This window comes from Pan paniscus, chromosome 20 (assembly GCF_029289425.2).
Source record: "Pan paniscus chromosome 20, NHGRI_mPanPan1-v2.0_pri, whole genome shotgun sequence".
NCBI lineage: Eukaryota > Metazoa > Chordata > Mammalia > Primates > Hominidae > Pan > Pan paniscus.
The window spans coordinates 28185907-28209221 of record NC_073269.2 but is presented as its reverse complement, the minus strand read 5'-3'; the positions used below and the strand labels follow the sequence as shown (position 1 = coordinate 28209221).

At 40.0% G+C, this 23315-nt stretch overlaps 1 protein-coding gene across 1 annotated transcript in view; it reads left to right on the top strand.

Annotated features, from left to right (window-relative positions):
- LOC100985080 (zinc finger protein 91) overlaps nt 1-23315 on the top strand; it is a 254457-nt gene that overhangs the window by 8522 nt on the left and 222620 nt on the right. The window contains 4 exon segments of the mRNA XM_034946629.4: nt 6950-7076; nt 7897-7992; nt 15745-17203; nt 17205-17397. Coding sequence (XP_034802520.3) covers nt 6950-7076; nt 7897-7992; nt 15745-17203; nt 17205-17397 — 1875 coding nt within the window.

Genomic DNA, 23315 nt, shown 5'->3' with positions numbered 1-23315 from the left:
GGTGAAATAGATTAAGAGTTGCTCGTAGTGGTCTAGAAAAAAGAAAAAAGAAGAGGACTTTGCAAAGTAGAGGGCTCATTAGGTGACCCACATTTTTCCTGGGGCATCTCTCTGGAAAACTTCTTGGCCCAGACTGGGGTCTCTGGGAACATCCCCTCTTTAGGCCCCAGACTTAGTCTGTCAGATGGCTCTGACCTTAGATAGGTGCCAGCACAACTTTAGAATGGTTCCCTCCACCACTGATGACCTACTATGAGGTGTTGTTTTTTTTTTTAATTTTTTTTTGAGACAGAGTCTTGCTCTGTTGTCCAGGCTGGAGTGCAGTGGCATGATCTTGGCTCACTGCAACCTCTGCCTCCTGGATTCAAGCGATTCTCCTGCCTCAGCCTCCTGAGTAGCTGGCATTACAGGTGCGTGCCACAATGCAAGACTAATTTTTTTGTAGTTTTAGTTGGTCAGGCAGGTCTCGAACTCCTGACCTTATGATCTGTCCGCCTCAGCATCTCAAAGTGCTGGGATTACAGGCATGAGCCACCGCGCCCGGACTACTATGAGCTTTTTTAAAGGTTTATCTATCCCATTTAAAGCAACCCTTTAACTCTCTCAACTTCAGCAATAATACATTTCCTTTCACAAGCTCCGCCCCCCCCCCCCCCCCAACCATGCACCTCACAGACCACCTGCAACATGCTTGGACCCTCCGACTTATATAACCTTTTTACATAGCTAGGTGGGTTTTCTGTTCATAGCTAGTTGAGTGGGGGAAGGGAAGAATTTAGCATAAGAAAAGAAAAGAAAAGGTTTAAGTCACCTGAAACGTGAGTTCACCCTGGGCGAACTGCCCGCTGCCAACGGTGTCATATGTAGGGATAAGGGACTATAACCAGAAAGGATAGAAAATCTTTCCCCCTTCTGGGCAGGACAGGCAGCCCTGTTTGCTCATTGGCCTTCAGAGAACATCAGAGAGTGGCTCTGGCTAGTTCCACTCAATTACCAACATCTACTAGAAAATGGCTGCTGAAAGACTGAAAAAGGAGAAAAGCAAAAGGTCTTGAGAGGTGACAGCGTGCTGGCAGTCCTCTCAGCTCTCGCTTGCTCTCGGCGCCTCCTCTGCCTGGGCTCCTACTTTGGCGGCACTTGAGGAGCCCTTAAGCCCACCGCTGCACTGTGGGAGCCCCTTTCTGGGCTGGCCAAGGCCGGAGCCGACTCCCTCAGCTTGTAGGGAGGTGTGGAGGGAGAGGCGCGAGCGGGAACCGGGGCTGCGTGCGGTGCTTGCGGGCCAGCTGGAGTTCCAGGTGGGCGTGGGCTTGGCGGGCCTCGCACTCGGAGCCCCCGGCCGGCCCTGCCCGCCCCGGGCAATGAGGGACTTAGCACCCGGGCCAGCGGCTGCGGAGGGTGTACTGGGTCCCCCAGCAGTGCCAGCCCACTGGCGCTGCGCTCGATTTCTCGCCGGGCCTTAGCTGCCTTCCCGCGGGGCAGGCCTCGGGACTGCAGTCTGCCATGCCTGAGTCTTCCCTCGCCTCCGTGGGTTCCTGTGCAGCCCGATCCTCCCCGACGGATGCCGCTCCCTGCTCCACGGTGCCCAGTCCCATCGACCGCCCAAGGGCTGAGGAGTGCGAGCGCATGGCGCAGGACTGGCAGGCAGCTCCACCTGCAGCCCCGGTGCGGGATCCACTGGGTGAAGCCAGCTGGGCTCCTGAGTCTGGTGGGTACGTGGAGAGTATGTCTAGCTCAGGGATTGTAAACACACCAATCAGCACCCTGTGTCTAGCTCAGCGTTTGTGAGTGCACCAATCGACACTCTGTATCTAGCTGCTTTGGTGGGGCCTTGGAGCACCCTGTGTCTAGCTCAGCGTTTGTGAGTGCACCAATCGACACTCTGTATCTAGCTGCTTTGGTGGGGCCTTGGAGCACCCTGTGTCTATCTCAGGGATTGTAAATACACCAATCGACACTCTGTATCTAGCTGCTTTGGTGGGGCCTTGGAGCACCCTGTGTCTATCTCAGGGATTGTAAATACACCAATCGGCACTCTGTATCTAGCTCAAGGTTTGTAAACACCAATCAGCACCCTGTGTCTAGCTCAGGGTTTGTGAGTGCACCAGTCGACACTGTATCTAGCTGCTCTGGTGGGGCCTTGGAGAACCTTTATGTCTAGCTCAGGGATTGTAAATACACCAGTTGGCACTCTGTATCTAGCTCAAGGTTTGTAAACACACCAATCAGCACCCTGTGTCTAGCTCAGGGTTTGTGAGTGCACCAATCGACACTCTGTATCTAGCTGCTCTGGTGGGGCCTTGGAGAACCTTTATGTCTAGCTCAGGGATTGTAAACACACCAGTCGGCACTCTGTATCTAGCTCAAGGTTTGTAAACACTCCAATCAGCACCCTGTGTTTAGCTCAAGGTTTGTGAGTGCACCAATTGACACTCTGTATCTAGCTGCTCTGGTGGGGCCTTGGAGAACATTTATGTCTAGCTCAGGGTTTGTGAGTGCACCAATCGACACTCTATCTAGCTACTCTGGTGGGGCCTTGGAGAACCTTTGTGTCGATACTCTGTGTGTAACTAATCTGCTGGGGACGTGGAGAACCTTTGTGTCTAGCTCAGGGATTGTAAAGGCACCAATCAGCGCCCTGTCAAAGCAGACCACTCGGCTCTACCAATCAGCAGGATGTGGGTGGGGCCAGATAAGACAATAAAAGCAGGCTGCCTGAGCCAGCAGTGGCAACCCGCTGGGGTCCCCTTCCACAGTGTGGAAGCTTTGTTCTTTAGCTCTTTGCAATAAATCTTGCTACTGCTCACTCTTTGGGTCCACACTGCTTTTATGAGCTGTAACACTCACCGTGAAGATCTGCAGCTTCACTCCTGAAGCCAGCGACACCACGAGCCCACCGGGAGGAACGAACAACTCCAGATGCACTGCCTTAAGAGCTGTAACACTCACCGCGAAGGTCTGCAACTTCACTCCTGAGCCAGCGAGACCACGAACCCACCAGAAGGAAGAAACTCCGAACACATCTGAACATCAGAAGGAACAAACTCCAGACGCGCCACCTTAAGAGCTGTAACACTCACCACGAGGGTCCGCGGCTTCATTGTTGAAGTCAGTGAGACCAAGAACCCACCAATTCCGGACACAGTCTCAGAAAAAGGACAAAAACAATAGGACTCAGAAAAACAAACAGACGAAAGGTCTCAGGTCCCTCACCCAAACTGTGAGGTGGTAGTCAGGCACTTGCACGTGGAAACCTTTCAGTTTCATCAAAAAGTGGCCCTGGGTCGCGGGGAGGGGAGGAGAGAGAGAGAAAGAGAGAGAAAGAGAAAAAGAGAGAAAGACTTCCCTGTATGTAAAAGGAGAAAGGAAAAAATTAAATCCAATACTTTGGGCCTACCTCCTCTCCTGCCTGGCTCACCAAAATAAGTTACCAGTAGAGGGTCTTGACTGCAAGTTGTCCAGATTCTTGGCCTTTTGAACAAAGAATTGGATGAAACAGCAAAGCAAGAAAAGAATGAAGCAACAAAGGAACAAAACGGGTTTATTGAAAATGAAATTACACTCTGCAGTGTGAAAGTGGGCCCGAACAATGGCTTAAGGTCCCAGACAACAGAATTTTCTTGGGTTCAGATATCCCCTAGAGGTTTCCCATTGGCCACTTGGTGCTCACCTCATGTAAATGAAGTGGTGGCCCACAATTGCTCTGATTAGTTGCAGAAAGAAACCAATCAGATGCTGAAGCGAAGTTAAAAAGGTCACAATCCTCTGCAAATATCCAATTGATTGCAAAAGCAACCAATTAGAGGCTAAGGTGAAGTTACAAAGTGTCACTTTTATTCAAATAGAGACTCAGCCCACAATCAGTCTGAATGGTTGTGGACAGCCAATTTCCTATCTGCCTCACAGAAAAGGTGGGGATTTGCAAAGGCAATAGCCTCTGGTCTTTTTGTTACTTAGGCATGGAAAGTTAGTTTTCCTTTCCATTTAGGTCTAGGAATTCGGTGTGAAATGGTCTTAGGTTCCCTGCCTCCAGACCCTATTCTCCTGCCTCATTAGTACATGTGTACCTCATGGTTTCCAAATGCAGACTTATTTAGATGTTGCTGCCTTCTGTTTATTCTGTAAACTTTAAAGAGCCAGCAAAGAATATGAAAATTGGTAGTCTTCATTTGAGAAGTATTTGTGTTGTAACAAGAGTGCTGAGTGTAAGGGACTCCATGCTGTGCCTGCTTTCTCTAATGCTAATCATGAGCCCCAGAAGAGCAATTGATAGGGAACATTAATGGGTTTAAAATACCCATTAATGGCTGGCTGCCATGGCTCATGCCTTTAATCCCAGCTCTTTGGGAGGCCAAGTTGGGCGAATCACTAGAGGTCTGGAGTTTGAGACCAGCCTGACCAACATGGTGAAACCCTGCCTCTACTTTAAATACACAAAAAATTAGCTGCTTGTGGTGGCAGGCACCTGTGTTATCCCAGCTACTCAAGGCTGAGGCAGGAGAATCGCTTGAACCCAGGGGGCGGAGGTTGCAGTGAGTCGAGATCGCGCCACTGCACTCCAGCCTGCGCTACAGAGCGACACTCCATCACACACACACACACAAAAACCCAAAGAACAAAAAAACCACTCATGAACCCTAAGTCTGCAGAATTACATCACAGAGAGTGGAGCCACAGTTTCCAAGTATTTTTTAAGCCCATTAAAGCTTTAAAGGCAATGCCCAGCTAAGTGGTTTTCAGCCCAGGTTTGATTTTTTTTTTTTTTTTTGAGGTGGGGTCTTGCTCTGTGCCCAGGCTGGAGTGCAGTGGTGCGATTTCAGCTCACTGCAACCTCCACCTCCTGGGTTCAAGCGATTCTCCTGCCTCAGCCTCCTGAGTAGCTGGGATTATAAGCAAGTGCCACCTCAGCTGGCTAATTTTTGTATTTTTAGTAGAGATGGGGTTTCACCATGTTGGCCAGGCTGGTCAGGAACTCCTGACCTCAAGTGATCCCCCCGTCTTGGCCTCCCAAAGTGCTGAGATAACAGGTGTGAGCCACCATGCCCAGCCCAGGTTTCTAATTAAGATTACATGGCCAGTTTGCAGAAATATCTACTTGTGCCCTATCCACAGGTCTGTTTATTCTTCTGGGCGGAGGTATCATGTTTTGTTTTTTGTTTTTGAGACGGAGTCTCACTCCGTTGCTCAGGCTGGAGTACAGTGGTGCGACCTGAGGTTACTGCAACATTCGCCTGCCAGGTTTAAACGATTCTCCTGCCTCTGCCTTCCAAGTAGCTGAGATTACAGGCACGTACCATTATGCCTGGCTAATTTGTGTATTTTTAGTAGAGATGGGGTTTTGCCATGTTGGCCAGGTTGTTCTCAAACTCCTGGCCTCAAGTGATCTGCCCACTTTGGCCTCCCAAAGTGCTGCGATTACAGGTGTGAGCCACTGTTCCCGCCCATGTTGTTTTAATTAAGTGCCTCTTGTGACTCTAACGTGAGGCCAAAATCAAGTATGAGGGGTTCAAGATATATTCATGAGAGTTCTACCTTTGCTCTAAAGAATGGTCAAAGGGCTGGTTCTGTTTGGTTTGGTAGTGACAGGAAAGTGTGGCCCGTATTTTCATTGCTGTAGCAGAAATTGCTGATGTCCATGGCAGGGGAGGGCACCTGAGGACAGAAGAAAAGGAACTTTTACTTTTATCTCTGTGGAGCAGCTCATGGTTCCTGAATCGCTTCTGGTATGAAGGACAGAAATGGGTGGACTTTTTCTGTGAGTCTTGGTCCTTCTGCCTGTGAGTGTGGTGGTACCAGGTAAACATGTGGTGCTGATACCTTTAAAGGCATATTCTCCAGATGCAGGTGTAATTTGTCCGAGAATCGCATGTGAAAAGAATTTTCAGAGAAAGGAAAAAATGGCTTTTTTTCAGTTAAACATGTCTCAGATCAAGAGCTGTGTCCGCTCTGCCTCCTGGAATGCCATGCGTTTAGTACTTGCAAACTTTGACTTCTCTACTTGGGTTTTTTCTCCCTAATGAGTTTGTTTTAACTACTTCTAAAAACTCTTATGATAGTCAAGAGTCTCTGAAAAGTACTTCTTTTCCATATACCAGAGCCTTCTCTACATCATGACTTCTTATATGCCATGCAGAATTCTCACGATTATTTTATAATCTGCAATATTAAAAATGTTACCTGTGGCTATTGAACATGCAAAGGTGTAGATAACTCAACATTTCTATTGGGAAAACCTGCGGTCCTTAGTAAAAATGGAGAACATCTAATGTTGAGGCTCCATCTGTGTTCTCAATTAGCTATTATTTAAACAAGATAGCGTTTATTACACAGAAGCTTGTGAAGCACTCAAAAAGCTACGTGTTTGTGTTTATGCCCTTAATTATGTATTTTTTTGAGACGGAGTCTCACTCTTGTTGCCCACGCTGGAGTGCAATGGTACGATCTCAGCTCACTGCAATCTCCACTCACCACAGCCTCCACCTCCCAGGTTCAAGCCATTCTCGTGATTCTCCTGCCTCAGCCTCCTGAGTAGCTGGGATTACATGCATGCGCCACCACGCCTGGCTAATTTTATATTTTTAGTAGAGATTGGGTTTCTCCATGTTGGTCAGGTGGGTCTTGGAACTCCCGACCTCAGGTGATCTGCCCGCCTCGGCCTCCCAAAGTGCTGGTATTAAAGGCATGAGCCACTGTGCCTGACCTATTATATATGTTATTATTTAGAAAATTATTATATATACACTGGTGTTGTGGCTCTTGTGCCACTCTGTTTTCTCAGGGTTAGAGAACACATTAGGAAATATTTCTGTGTAAAAAATATGATTTTATTGGATAATTTCAGTCACTCCTATAAATCAGAACCTGTTCTCTTTAGTCTCTCATTTTACCTTGAGTCAAATTATAATCTCTGTTGGCTACCTGGTGAATATGTTTGTGTGTATGTGTTTTTCAGGGACTGTTGACATTTAGGGATGTGGCCATAGAATTCTCTCTGGAAGAATGGCAATGCCTGGACACTGCACAGCGGAATTTATATAAAAATGTGATTTTAGAGAACTACAGAAACCTGGTCTTCCTGGGTAAGGATAACTTAAACACATAGTTTCTTTTTTTTTGTTTTTCTTTTGAGACAGAGTCTGACTCTGTCACCAGGCTAGAGTGCAGTGGTGCGATCTTGGCTCACTGCAACCTCCGCCTCCCGGGTTCAAGCAATTCTCGTGCCTCAGCCTTCCAAGTAGCTGGGACTACAGGCGTGAGCCACCATGCCTAGCTAATTTTTTTTTGTATTTTTGGTAGAGACAGGGTTTCACCATGTTGTCCAGGCTGGTCTCGAACTCATGACCTCAGATGAGCCATTCGCCTCGGCCTCCCAAAGTGCTGGGATTACTGGTGTGAGCCACCATGCCTGTCCCAACAGACAGTTTCTAATATACCGTAAAGGTTTCATTTCTCTTCTTTGTAGAATATATTTTGGTAATGTATGCTTTGCATAAATGAGTTTCAGATCCCTGTTTTTGAGAAAATCTTAAGGATTTGTCTGTATAGAGAAGAATTTCTTTAGTATGTTTCATCTTGATCTGAACTGACCACATTCCTGAGCTGATCTGTGTCCTTCACTCTAGTGGTAATTTCAGAAGTTTAGTGGCATAAAATATTGTTGCCCACACCTTAAAATCTAATTGCCAACACCAAGTTTTGATTCAGTAGTACTGGGTAGTGAAATTAAGAACCTACAAATTTAGAATATTTTCTAAGTATTTAAAAATTTCTGTTATAAGTCAGTATTTTGGGATTAATTTACTAGACTATTCCATTACATTCTCTTTACTGAGCACATTACTAGGTTGGTAATTGGAGAATATGAGCAAGATTCATGTTATTTATTTTTTAATAAAACAGGTATTGCTGTCTCTAAGCAAGACCTGATCACCTGTCTGGAGCAAGAAAAAGAGCCTTTGACTGTGAAGAGACATGAGATGGTGAATGAACCCCCAGGTAAGTGAGAATGAAAGTGAATACAACAGGTGACACTGATGAGAGGTCCAAAGGTCAAAGAGAAAGCCAGTCCTTAAAATGTGATTTGGGAAGCCGTGTTTTAAAGGAAATAGTTTCTGGAAAGCCTGAGTATTTTATGCTCTCACATTTGAGCATTTTCTGTCTTATGCTTTTAAATTCTCTAAGGTTTCTGTTTACATTTTTGATAATTTTCCTTTAAGTTTTCGGTGAGAACCAGTGTCCGCTTCATGGCATACAAGAGACTGTGCAATCTGAATCCTTACTCATTTTTTTTGGAGGCACAGAAATACCTACATAATTTTGAGAAACTGTTAAATGATTTTTTAAGTTCTTTTTTTCCATCTTGTCTGAAACGTATGAGAAGTGGTTTCTTTTCTATTGTTTTCTTTCCTTCTTTTTTTTTGAGACAGAGTCTTGCTCTGTAGCCCAGGCTGGGGTGCAGTGCTACAGTCTGGACTCACTGTAACTTTTGCCGCTTGGGTTTAAGTAGTTCTCCTGTCTCAGCCTCCCAAATAGCTGGGATTACAAGCACGTGCCACCACACCCGGCTAATTTTGTGTTTTTAGTAGAGATGGGGTTTCACCATGTTGGCCAGGCTGGTCTCAAACTCCTGCCCTCAGGTCATTTGCTTGCCTCGGCTTCCCAAAGTGCTGGGATTACAGGTGTGAGCCACTATTCCCCGCCCTTTTTTTTTCATTTTTCTACACATTTTACTTGTTTGTATTTCTATAGTCTTCTAATGTAGTCTTGAAATTATAAAGGGCTGGGCATCGGCTCAAGGGCCAGGCATGGTGGCTCACGCCTGTAATCCCAGCACTTTGGGAGGCTGAGGTGGGCGGATCAGGAGGTCAGATAAAAACTAGAAAGAAGCTTTCTGAGAAACTGCTTTGTGATGTGTGCATTCATCTCACAGAGATAAATCTTTCTTTTGATTCAGCAGTTTGGAAACCTGGCTAACATGATGAAACCCCGTGTCTACTAAAAATACAAAAAATTAGCCAGGTGTGGTGACACACATCTGTAATCCCAGCTACTCAGGAGGCTGAGGCAGGAGAATCGCTTGAACCCGGGAGGTGGAGGTTACAGTGAGCCAAGTTTGTGCCACTGCACTCCAGCCTGGCTATAGAGTGGGACTCCGTCTCAAAAAAAAAAAAAAAAAAAGAAAATTACAAAGTATGATATTCTTCTACTTTGTTCTTTTTTCTCAAGCTTGCTTCGGCTATTTAAAGTATATCATACTTTCATTTAAATTTTAGAATTATATTTTTTATTACTGTGAAAAACAAATGCCACTGGAATTTTGATAGGGAGTCTTGAATCTATAGATCATTTTGGATAACATGGCACTTTAACAGTATTTATTCTTTCAGTTCATAGACATAAAATATTTTCAAGTTTATTTACGTCTTTTCTAATATCTTTCACTGATATATCTCTCACTGTAAAGATTTTGTACCTCCTTGGTTAAATTTGTTCTCAGAAATTTATTATTTTAATGCTATTGTAAATAAGTTTTTTTCTCTATTTTATCAGAGAGTTTAAGTTTATGGAACCCTAACTTGTATGTTAGTTTTATATTTTTCTGATTTACTGAGTGTATTTACAAGTTTTAATGTACTGTTTATGTTTATATATATGTTCATATGAGCTACAGCCAGCAACTTTTTACTTATGTGTCTTCAATTTCAATTGCTCTTTTTCATTTTTCAACTAATTCTTCTGCCAATACTTTCAGTGTTATGTTAAACTAGCAGCATTGACAATGGGCACAATATAGTTTTGCATTGGCATCTGTGTACAGAAGGAGAAAACACCTCAGGTTTTTATAAACTGGTTTCAGAAGGTAAAGATCTTTTGTTGGACGCTCAGGGTGATGGGATGCCCTCTGGGTTTGTAGTGGAGGGGGGTTGTAGCTTTGTCACAAGGCTGCTGGGTCTGCACTAGGGTCTACCTTTAGTTGGCTTGTCCTAAAAAACTTGGGTAGTTTAAATTCCCATTTTGGACAGACTGAATTTTGGCAGGGGATTTTGCTCTGTAGGGCAGACACTAGGGCAGGTTTTTGCAGTAGGGTCTGCATATGGTGGGCCTTATATCAAAATGTGAATGACTATGGCTTTCAGCGAGTACCAGAAAGGATCTTTCCAGGTCACTGTGTGGGTTTCTGTATAGGCAGAACTGACCATAAACTGTGGCTCAGCGAGCTGGAACTGAGTCATTGAACTGCTTCAAGGACCACAGTAAAGGCTAAGGTCCTTTACCTTAGGCCAGTCCACATGGCTATAAATGGGTATCTTCCTCTGGGCCTCTGGAAAAGCAGAATCTCTCCCAGACTTTGGCTGGGAGGAGTTTGGGATGGTTACATAGTAAGTTCAGAATTCTTAGTGGGACCAAGTTGGGTGGGCCATTTCCTAGTCTGTAGTTAAGAACAGGGATCCTGTAGTTTGCACCTGAATGAGGGCCTGCCTTCTGAAAAGAAGACTTTTAAATCTTAGGCTTTATCAGAGTTCCACAACTCCCTCTCTCTCTGGATCTCAAAGCTCTCAAAGGCACTTATTTTGAGATGGAGTCTTGCTACATACATAATTCAGGCTGATTTTGAAATCCTAACCTGAAGCAATTCTCTAAACTTAATATACCATGTATCTTTCATTACAGGTGTGAGCCATGATGCCTGGCAATCTCATAAAGGCATTTTTGTCAGGGATGGCTGACAAATTGTCTTGCTGTGCAGGAGATAACAAAATAGGGCACCTTTTATTCTCCCATCTTACCAATTTCACTCCTGCTATACATTTTTATTCTCCATTTTCTGTTTCAATTTTGTCTGTAATTTTAGATTTAGAAATTTAGAACAATATGCTAGAATTTACATGTAATGTCTAAAGTAAATTAGATAATTTGTAGGCACTCCATATTTTCTAAAACTGTTACTTATAAATTTAGGCTTGATGTAGGAAAAAATAATTCTATGATTTGCACCCATTTTGTCCAGCCTGTATCTAAATAATATAATTTATTTGCAGATATTTGTTTTATATATCAGACACTCTAACCATATTCTGCAATATATATATTTTTATATATTTAACATTTTATATATAGATATAGATCTCTATCTATAGATCTCTATCTATAGATCTCTATAGATCTCTATCTATAGATCTCTATAGATCTCTATCTATAGATCTCTATAGATCGATATCTATAGATCTCTATAGATCTCTATCTATAGATCTATATCTATAGATCGATATCTATAGATCTATATCTATAGAGATCTATAGATCTATATCTATAGAGATCTATAGATCTATATCTATCTATTGAGATCTATAGATCTATATCTATCTATAGAGATCTATAGATCTATATCTATCTATAGAGATCTATAGATCTATATCTATCTATAGAGATCTATAGATCTATATCTATCTATAGAGATCTATAGATCTATATCTATCTATAGAGATCTATAGATCTATATCTATCTATAGAGATCTATAGATCTATATCTATCTATAGAGATCTATAGATCTATATCGATAGAGATCTATAGATCTATATCTATCTATAGAGATATAGATCTATATCTCTATAGATATATCTATAGAGATATAGATCTATATCTCTATAGATAGATATAGATATATATATAGCAATGTAAGGCTATTTTTTTGCTTCTAAAGTTGGATTACAGCAGTTTTGTTTTGTGTAACAATAGCATATATTTAAGACGTAAAATTTCTGTCTTTTTTTTGAGACAGAGTCTTGCCCTGTCGTCCAGCCTGAAGTTCAGTGGTACAATCTCTGCTTACTGCAACCTCCACCTCCCAGGTTCAAGTGATTCTCCTGTCTCAGCCTCCTGAGTAGCTGGGACTATAGGCACATGCCACCATGCCTGGCTAATTTTTGTACTTTTAGTAGAGATGGGGTTTCACCATGTTGGCCAAGCTGGTCTTGAACTCCTGACCTCGTGATCCATCTTCCTTAGCCTCCCAAAGTTCTGGTACAGGTGTGAGCCACAGAGCCTGGCCCAAAATTGTCTTTGTTTTTTGTTTGTTTTTTTTTAATTTTGAGATGGAGTTTTGCTCCTGTTTCCCAGGCTGGAGTGCAATGGTGCAATCTTGACTCACTCCAACCTCTGCCTACCGGGTTTAAGCAATTCTCCTGTCTCCACCTCCTGAGTATCTAGGATTACAGGTGTGTGCCACCACACCTGGCTAATTTTTGTGCATTTTTAGTAGAGACAGGGTTTCACCGTGTTGCCGAGTCTGGTCTCAAACCCCTGAACTTGTGATCTGCCAACCTCACCTCCTAATGTGCTGGGATTACAGATGTGAGCCACTGCATCTGGCCTAGACACATCATTTTTAATGCTACATCAGTGTTGCCTGCAAGATTTTATGAGTAAACGTTTCTCTTACTATGGTTTTGCCATTCCGTATTAGTGTGTTTTTTCAGTTTGACATCTGTTTATTGTTTTTTTGTTTTACCATTTTAGACAATTTGCAATTGTTGGTACACTTTGTGGGATTTAATTAAGAAATAAATCAGCCACATATCTATCCCAATCAGATTACATATGTGTGTTTATCTATGAATATGACCCCAATTTTGGTTATGGCTTATCTTGTATGTATTCTTTCTTAGCTGATTTTCAATGATTGTTTTATCTTGTCTAAGTGATTAGTCATGGAGATAGTCTTTTTTTGTTCTTTCGAGATGGAGTTTCACTCTTGTTGCCCAGGCTGGAGTGCAGTGGTGTGATCTCCGCCCACTGCAACCTCTGCCTCCCAGGTTGAAGTGATTCTCCTGCTTCAGCCTCCCAAGCAGATGGGATTACAGGCATGCGCTACCACACCCAGCTAATTTTTTGTATTTTTAGTAGAGACGAGGTTTCTCCATGTGGTCAGGCTGGTCTCCAACTCCCGACGTCAGGTGATTCACCTGCCTTGGCCTCCCAAAGTACTGGGATTACAAGTCGTGAGCCACCACACCCGGTGAGATAGTCTTATTTTCACCATGTGTTTAATAATAAATATATATTTCTTTTGTGTGAGAGAAACACTTTTGTGATTTGAAGGTAATTCATGTAAAGATTTATAATTCTGTATTTTTTCCATTTTTTCTTTTAAAAAATTTAATTGTAAAACCACATAAATTTTACCATCTAAAATCTATTGAAGTGTGTATTTCAGGGCCAGGCATGGTAGTGGCTCACATCTTTGATCCCAGGATTTTGGGAGGCCAAGGCAGGAGAATTGCTTGAGCCCAAAAGTATGAGACTAGCCTGGGAAACGTATGGAGATTCTCTGTCTACAAAAAATTTTTAAAAATAGCCAGGCATGGTGGTGTGCACCTGTGGTCCCAGCTTTTTGGGAGATTGATGGTGCAGGATTACTTTAGCCTGGCAGTTTGAGGCTACAGTGAGCCATAATTGTGCCACTTTACTCAAACTTGAATGACAGAGTGAGAACCTGTCTCAAAAAAACTGTACATTTCAGCCATGTTTAGTATATTTGTATTGTTATGCAAAAGACTTCTATAAATTTTTCATCTTGTGAAACTAAAACTCAATACCCATTAACAACTGCCCATTTAATCCTCTCTCCAGCCGTTGACAAACACCCTTGCACTTTCTATGAGTGTGACTAATTAAGATATCTCACATAAGTGGAATCATATAGTATCCATCATTTTGTTACTGGCTTACTTCAGGTGACATAATATTCTCAAAGTTTATCTTAAAATGTTGACTAGATTTATTTAAGGCTGAGTAATCCATTGTGTGTGTGTGTGTGTGTGTGTGTGTGTGTGTGTATATACCTTTTTTGTTTTTTTGAGATGGAGTCCCATTTTGTCATCCAGGCTGGAGTGCAGTGGCACTATCTCGGCTCACTGCAACCTTTGCATCCTGGGTTCACGTTATTCTCCTGCCTCAGCCTCCTGTGTAGCTGGGACTACAGGCACATGCCACCACACCCAGCTAATTTTTGTGTTTTTAGTAGAGAAGGGGTTTCACCATGTTGGCCAGGCTGGTCCCAAACTCCTGACCTCAGGTAATCTGCCCACCTCAGCCTCCCAAAGTGCTAGGATTATAGGCATGAGCCACTGCTAATGCATTTTTTATAGAGATTATGTTGAATTTGTTCACCACTTTTGGTTGCATCGACATTTTTGAAAAATTAAGTGTTTTGGCCCTTGAGCCAAGAATATGTTGAACACTGTTTTATTTTCATATATTTTTCAATTTGCCAATTTTACTTTTCCTTTTAATTTTTTGTTTTATTCACTTTTGGTCAGAAAATGTTTATAATTTTGGTTTTCCTAAATTTATTTGTTGTTGCTGTTAGAAGATTTTACTGTGTCACTCAGGCTGGAGTGCAGTGGCGTAATTTTGGCTCACTGCAGCCATAACCTCCCAGGCTCAAGTGATCCTTTTACCTCAGTCTCCCAAGTAGCTGGCACTACAGACGTGCCATGGCTGCTACCATGCCTGGCTATTTTTTTGATTATTTGTAGGAACAGGGTCTCGCTATGTTGCCCAGGCTGATGTCAAATTTCTGGCCCAGCTGGGTCTTCCAAAGTGTTGAGATTATAGGCATGCACCCAGCCAGCATTCTTAAATTTAATAAGACTTGATTTGTGTCCTAACAGAATACACCAGGTGCAAATAAGAATATTGTGTATTCTCTTGCTTTTGATTGAAAAGGTTTGTACAGGTCTGTTAAGCCTATTTGGTCTGTGATATGGCTTGGATGTCTATGTTCTCCAAACCTCATATTGCAATGTAATCATCATTGTTGATTTGGGTCCTGATAGAAGGTGAATATGGGACCTAGTGGGAGGTGCTTAGGTCATGAGGGAGAGTTCCTCATGAATGGCTTGGCACTATCTTCTTGTTAATCAGTAAGTTTACACTCTGTTAATTCAAGTAAGAGCTAGTTCATTTAAAAAAAAAAAAAAAACCTGGCTTCTTTACCTGACACTTGCTTTGTATCTTACCATGTGATGTGTCCAGTTAATCTGTGCATTGCACTGTGATTGTAAGCTTCCTGAGACCCTCACCAGAAGCAGATGCTGGCACATGCTTTTTGTACAGTCTGCCGAACTGTGAGCCAAATAAACCTTTTTTCTTTATAAATTATCTACTCTCAGGTATTCCTCTATATGTAAATAATTGAAGTTTGCAATTTACTTTTTTTTTTTTTTTTTGAGACAGAGTCTTGCTTTGTCACCCAGGCTGGAGTGTAATGGTGCGATCTTGGCCCACTGCAACCTTATCCTCCCAGGTTCAAGCAGTTCTCCTGGCTTAGTCTCCCAATTAGCTGGGACTACAGGCCTGGCTAATTTTTTTTCTATTTTTATTAGAGATGCGGTTTCACTATGTTGGCCAGTCTGGTCTTGAACTCCTGACCTCGTGATCCGCCCGCCTCAGCCTCCTAAAGTGCTGGGAGTACAGGTGTGAGTCACTGCACCTGGCTGTAATTTACTTCTGAAAACATTATGTTATATTGGGGAGTAGAAAAAGCTGTGTTGGGTAAATGTGACAGAATTTTTTTTTTTTTTCTATGTGGCTCTTTGCATTGTGCTCACCTGGGGCAACGCATACACTTAATTATGGCCTGTGGTGCCATCTTGCTTATGTAGTTTGTGTAATTTTATAAGTTAGGTTTGGGAAGTATATTTATCTGAGTCTGTAAAGTAATGTGTTATTTTTATTTCTTTCAGTAATGTGTTCTCATTTTGCCCAAGAGTTTTGGCCAGAGCAGAACATAAAAGATTCTTTTGAAAAAGTGACATTGAGAAGATATGAAAAATGTGGAAATGATAATTTTCAGTTAAAAGGCTGTAAAAGTGTGGATGAATGTAAGGTGCACAAGGGAGATTATAATGGACTTAACCAATGTTTACCAACTATGCAGAGCAAAATGTTTCAATGTGATAAATATGTGAAAGTCTTTAATAAATTTTCACATTCAGATAGACATAAGATAAAACATATGGAAAATAAACCTTTCAAATGTAAAGAATGTGGCAGATCATTTTGCATGCTTTCACACCTAACTCGACATGAAAGAAATTATACCAAGGTGAATTTCTGCAAATGTGAAGAATGTGAAAAAGCTGTTAACCAATCTTCAAAGCTTACTAAACATAAAAGAATTTATACTTGTGAGAAACTCTACAAATGTCAAGAATGTGACAGAACTTTTAACCAATTCTCAAACCTTACTGAATATAAAAAAGATTATACTCGAGAGAAACCATACAAATGTGAAGAATGTGGCAAAGCCTTTAACCAGTCCTCACACCTTACTACACATAAGATAATTCATACAGGAGAGAAACCCTACAAATGTGAAGAATGTGGCAAAGCCTTTAACCAGTTCTCAAATCTTACTACACATAAAAAAATTCATACTGGAGAGCAACCCTACATATGTGAAGAATGTGGCAAGGCTTTTACCCAATCCTCAACCCTTACTACACATAAGAGAATTCATACTGGAGAAAAACCCTACAAATGTGAAGAATGTGGAAAAGCTTTTAACCGATCCTCAAAACTTACTGAACATAAAAACATTCATACTGGAGAGCAACCCTACAAATGTGAGGAATGTGGCAAAGCTTTTAACCGATCCTCAAATCTTACGGAACATAGGAAAATTCATACCGAAGAGAAACCCTACAAATGTAAAGAATGTGGCAAAGCTTTTAAACACTCCTCAGCCCTTACTACACATAAGAGAATTCACACTGGAGAGAAACCCTACAAATGTGAAGAATGTGGCAAAGCTTTTAACCGATCCTCAAAACTTACTGAACATAAGAAACTTCATACTGGAAAGAAACCCTACAAATGTGAAGAATGTGGCAAAGCTTTTATCCAATCCTCAAAACTTACTGAACATAAGAAAATTCATTCTGGAGAGATACCCTACAAGTGTGAAGAATGTGGCAAAGCTTTTAAACACTCCTCATCCCTTACTACACATAAAAGAATTCATACTGGGGAGAAACCCTACAAATGTGAAGAATGTGGCAAAGCTTTTAGCCGATCCTCAAAACTTACTGAACATAAGATAATTCATACTGGAGAGAAACCCTATAAATGTGAGAGATGTGACAAAGCTTTTAACCAATCTGCAAACCTTACTAAACATAAAAAAATACATACTGGAGAGAAACTACAAAACTGGAATGTGTGATAATGATTTTGACAACACCTCAAATTTTTCTAAATATAAAGGAAATCATACTGGTGAAAAATTCTAGAAATGTAAAGAATGTGTCAAAGACTTTAAATGGTTTTCACACTTCATTGTATGTAAGATAATTCATACTGGAGAAAACTACAAGTGTGAAGAATTTGGCAATACTGTTAATTAAGGCTCAAACCTTATTGCACAGGAAAGCATTTATACTTAAGAAAAATTGTACAAATATAAAGAGTGTAAAATAGCCATTAATATCTGTTGACATCTTAATATCAGAATGTTGGTACTTAATAAAAGCATTATAAATGCAATTACTGTCTAAAGATTTTAAGAAAATATAAGCCTTTAAAGTGAAGAAGAGTATTCGTTTTGAAGACAAAGATTACAAACATAAAGAGGGTTGTAGTACATTTACTGGTATCATAAAGCTTATCATATACATTTTGTACTAGAGAAAAACCCTGAAGCAGTTGCTCAAAGTTTTTTCAACATCAGTGAATCTGTATGGGAGAAAAACTCTGCAAATGTAATACATTTAGAAAAACACATTTTTTCAAAATCTATAGCTTTAGAAAACACCAGAGAGTTAGTACTAAAATATATTTCTGCAGGCCGGGCGCAGTGGCTCACACCTGTAATCCCAGCACATTGGGAGGCCAAGGTGGATGGATCACCTGAGGTCAGGTGTTCGAGACCAGCCTGGTCAACATAGCGAAACCCTGTCTCTACTAAAAATACAAAAATTAGCAAGGCATGGTGGTGAGTGCCTTTAATTCCAGCTACTCAGGAGGCTGAGGCAGGAGAATCGCTTGAACCGGAGGGGCAGAGGTTGCAGTGAGTCAAGATCGTGCCATTGCACTCTAGCCTGGGCAACAAGAGTGAAACTCCATCTCTCTCTCTCTCTCTCTCTCTCTCTCTGTATATATATATATATATATATAGATTTTTTTTTTTTTTGCAGATGCGGTAAATATAAAACAATATTTATTCTAAAATTAAGTCTATGTAAATATCAGATAACTCAGAAATATCTAAGGCACTGACACTTCAGACATTACAGTAAATCAGAATGCTGAGTATAAAAAATAATCCAGAACTAAAGTTGTTAGATAAATTATTTGTGTATAACTTTAAAAGGTGTAGAAAATTTTTTGAAAAGTTATAATTACATTGAAAATAATACTTTTTTCCTTAAAAAATACAGATTATTTGCAACATGAATAATGTAATTCAACTCTCAAAATTCAAAACTCTTCTTGTTTTCTTCATTTCTATTGTATTCAACTTGTGACTAATTGTTGCATCAGAGATAGGAGAATTTTTTTTTATTAGTTGGGCATTATGATCTTTTTTATGGAAGGGTAAGGACATTAAAATGTAAGACACATAAAAATCTAAGTGGAGAGGCTCTTTTTGTTAATATAAGTGACACATGAGGTAGGTGTTCAGGGTAATATTCTGCATTATAGTGAGAAAAAAGCATTTTAAATTTTAGTTAAAATTAGTAAATTATTTTACTAATTGTACTTTTATGTAATAAAATGTACATTCTTAAAATTTTAAGTTATGTGTGAACTTAATATTTTATTAAAATTTTATTTAACATTTATAAAACTGCATTTAATAAAGTTATTATGCCACTAACTTTAACCTATTTCACTTTACTCACTGGTGTAGGCAAAAGATGGTAACATACTATTTGGTAACATAATGGACAAACATTTCTAGTAATCCCTTTTGCCAGTGACTTTAAACTGCAAGGAGGTTAAAGAATGTTCCCATAGGTTAAATATTTATTTCTCATCTAAGTTTATACTTTTTAATTTTTGTGGATACATTGTATGTGTATATTTATGCCATATATAGCACATTTTGATACAGACATATAATATGTAATAATTACATCAGGAAAAATTAAGTATCCATCATCTCCAGCATTTATCCTTTGTATTATAAACCAATTCTACAGTTTTAGTTTTTTTTAATGTACAATTGTTATTGACTACAGGGCTATTTTTATGGTTATGCTAAAAATTATATAGAAGTATAAATAAAGTCCACACATTCTGAGTCCTAAATAAGCATTAAAAAAATTGTTATATGTATTTTTGAACATGTTGTTTCTCTGCCTGCAAACACATACAGACTTGTTAGTTTTGACTTACATAAAGTTAAATATATACATACATTACTCTTAAGTTAAACCCTAGGTGTAAGAAAATCATGGAGTAAGTAAGCATGTTTGTGTGAGTATAAATTTGTACCTATTTTCAGAAGAAAAGAGCAATATTGGAACAAAACATTTTAGTAAGGTAACTAATTTACTAGAAAACTATAAACCTCAAAAATGCAGAAAGCAAATCTATACTCTTTCTACTGAATTACTGTAAAATAGTATGGCTTATGGGTTCAAAATCTTATGCAAATTTTGTTTTTACTTGATTGGTACTCATGCATAGCCCACATTTTTTTGTTGTTTCTTACAATTTTTTTTCTTTTATAGTTTATGAGGTTTTCATTATGTGAAGTGGTCAAAGATATAAACTATTTTTATAAAATTTAGTAGGGCACACAAAATAATTTTTAGATGTAGTTCCACAATTAGTGTATTGTTTTATTGAATTAAAACATTCTATTTTGTTCTTTTAATTGAAGAACCTTATATAAGCCTATTTAAGTTATTATTCCTTTCACTTTTTATAATTGACAGAAGTAAATTTATTTGTTGATTGAGCCAGTTCAGGTATTGGGGGAACCCGCCCCCAATATTTCAACATAGGTTCTTTCTATTTTCCATAAGTGTCAGCCGGCTGAGAAATAGAGATAACACAGAGAAAGGAATTTTACAGCTGGGCTGCCAGGGGTGACATCACCTATCAGTAGGACCATGATGCCCGCCTGAGTCTCAGACCAGCAAGTTTTTATTAAGGGTTTCAAAAGGGGAGGGGGTGTAAGAACAGAGAGTAGGTACAAAGATCACATGCTTCAAAGAGCAAAAAGCAGAACCACTGATAAGGGTCTAACAAAGATCACGTTTCTGAGGGAACAGGGCAAAGGGCAAACGCAGAACCACTAATAAGGTTCCAACAAAGATCAAAGGGCAAAAGCAGAACCTCTGATAAGGGTCCAACAAAGATCACAGGGCAAAGGGCAAAAGCAGAACCACTGATAAGGGTGTATGTTCAGTAGTACATGTATTGTCTTGATAAACAACTGAAAACAGTTGGAGAGCAGAGAACCAGTCTGACCACAAATTTACCAGGGTTGAGTTTTCCCAACCCTAGTAAGCCTGAGGGTTCTGCAGGAGACCATGGCTTATCTCAGTCCTTATCTGAACTGTACAAGACAGACATTCCCAGAGCAGCCATTTATAGACCTCCCCCAGGAATGCATTCTTTTCCCAGAGTATTAATATTACTTGCTAGGAAAAGAATTTGGTGATATATTTCCTACTTGCACGTCCATTTATAGGCCCTCTGCAAAAAGAAAAATATGGCTCTTTTTGCCCGACCCCACAGGCAGTCAGACCTTATGGTTGTCTTCCCTTGTTCCATAAAAGTCGCTATTCTGTTCTTTTTCAAGGTGCACTGATTTCATATTTTTCAAGCACACATGTTTTACAATCAATCTGTACAGTTAATTATCACAGTGGTCCTGAGGTGATGTACATCCTCAGTTTATGAAGATAACAGGATTAAGAGATTAAAGACCGGCATAAGAAATTACAAAAGTATTATTTGAGAACTGATAAATGTCCATATTAAGATGAAATCTTCACAATTTATGTTCCTCTGCCACGGCTCCAGCCGGTCCCTCTGTTCAGGGTCCCTGACTTCCCATAACATTCAGGTAAGTACTAAGGAGGCTTCATAAGTCATGAGGATGTTTTAATATATAAATGTAGCAAAAAACATGACAGTGCTTGCCGAGTAACAGATGTTTTATAATCTGTAAATATTCCTGCTAGAGTTATTTTGTAACTTTAAGTCAGAGATGTAAAATATAAATGACAAAGAAAAAACATTGATTCTTTATGTGGAGAGGATCTTTTTTTAGGCAGCAAACCTGAATCTTGCTGAATATAAAGCAAAATTCTGCTTGTTTTATTTTCCAGTTATCTTCAGGTTTGTCTTAGGTGTTTTCCAACTTTGTATGACATCACAGCACTTCTTTTTTTCTGTTTTATAGCTACAATTTTCTCACTTTTTTAATGCCATGTCATTTCACATGCTACTTTGTAGGTTTTGATGAGAAAGTTGCTATTTTTAATGCACTTGAAAAATTGTTTTTTGGTCAAGTGTGATGGCTCACACCTGTAATCCCAGCACGTTGGGAGGCCGAGGCGGGCAGATCATGAGGTCAGGAGTTTGAGACCAGCCTGGCCAATGTGGTGAAACCCTGTCTCTACTAAAGATACAAAATAGCCAGGTGGGGTGGCATGCACCTGTAATCCCAGCTACTCAGGAGGCTGGGGCAGAAGAATCGCTTGAACCCAGGAGGCGGAGGTAGCAGTGAGCCGAGATTGCACCATTGCACTCCAGCCTAGGTGACAAGGCGAGACTGTCTCAAAAAAAGAAAGAAAAATTGATTTTAACTGGAGAGTTTGCTTATCAATGTAAGTTTTTTTGTTTTGTTTTTTTTGAGACGGAGTCTTGCTGTATCACCAGGCTGGAGTGCAGTGGCACGATCTCGGCTCGCTGCAACCTCCACCTCCCTAGTTCAAGCGATTCTCCTGCCTCAGCCTCCCAAGTGGCTGGGACTATAGGCATGTACCACCACACCCAGCTAAGTTTTTTGTCTTTTTAGTAGAGGCGGGATTTCACCATGTTGACCAGGATGGTCTCAATCTCTTGACCTCATGATTTGCCCACCTCAGCCTCCCAAAGTGCTGGGATTACAGGTGTGAGCCACTGTGCCCAGCCCGAACACCTGCCCTTTTAGTGTCTTTCATACCATTACCATCTGTAATAAATAAATGTGTATTTATTTTGTAAAACATTACATTTTGAAGTCTATGTACATTGTCAAATGCTCAATTTTAGGTAATGCTTCACATAGTTAACTCTTTGTGGTGAGAGCACATGATATTGTCTTAATTTTTTAAAAAAATGCAAATACATTATTATGAACTATAGTCACTATGCTGTAGAACATATTGTTTGAACTTATTTCTCCTGCCCAACTATAATTATGTATTGTTTGACAGATTTATTTTCAAGCTTCACTTTCTGAATACCTTGGCATCTGGTGGTCACTATGTTACTCTCTACTTCAATGAGATTAAGTTTTTTAGAATCCATCTGTAAGTGAAATTATAACTAATAATATCTATGCCTTACTTCAACTAATGTCCTCCAGATTAATCATGTAATTGAAAACATTTTCTTTTTTAAAGATGAATAGTATTTTGTTGTGTATATACACCACATTGTCTTTATATACTAATTAGATGTTGAACCACTGATTTTATGTTTTGGCCATTGTGAAGAGTGTTGCAAACAACATAGAGTTGCAAATGTTTCTTCATTCCGATTTTGTTTTGGATATGTATCCAATATTGCACTTTCTGCATTTGATAGTTTGATTTTAAATTTTTTGAGATATCTCTATTTTGTTTTTCATAATGGCTGTCCCATTTATATTCACCCCAACAGTGTGCAAGCATTCCCTTTTCTGCACAGCTTTACTAACACTTTTTAATAAGAGTCATTCTAACAGGAGTGAGTTGATATCTTATAGTATTTTTTTTTGCTTTCCTTTTCTGATAATTGATATTGAGCATTTTTTATTTATCGCTTGGCAATATGTATGTCTTGAAAAATATTCAAACCTTTTGCTCATTTTTAAGTTTTTTTTTGGTGTAGTAATTTTAGTATACAACAAAAAGCTTGTCTCATGTATGATTTGCCTATATTTTCTGATTCTTCAGTTGTCTAATCCTGTTAATTGTATGAGAATTGTGTGCAGCAACTTTTTAATTTGAAGTAATATGACTTATCTGTTTTTCCCTTATTTTCCTGGGGTTTTGAGATTACAACAAAAAAGTCACTGTCCAGATCAATGTTATAGGGCTTTCACCCT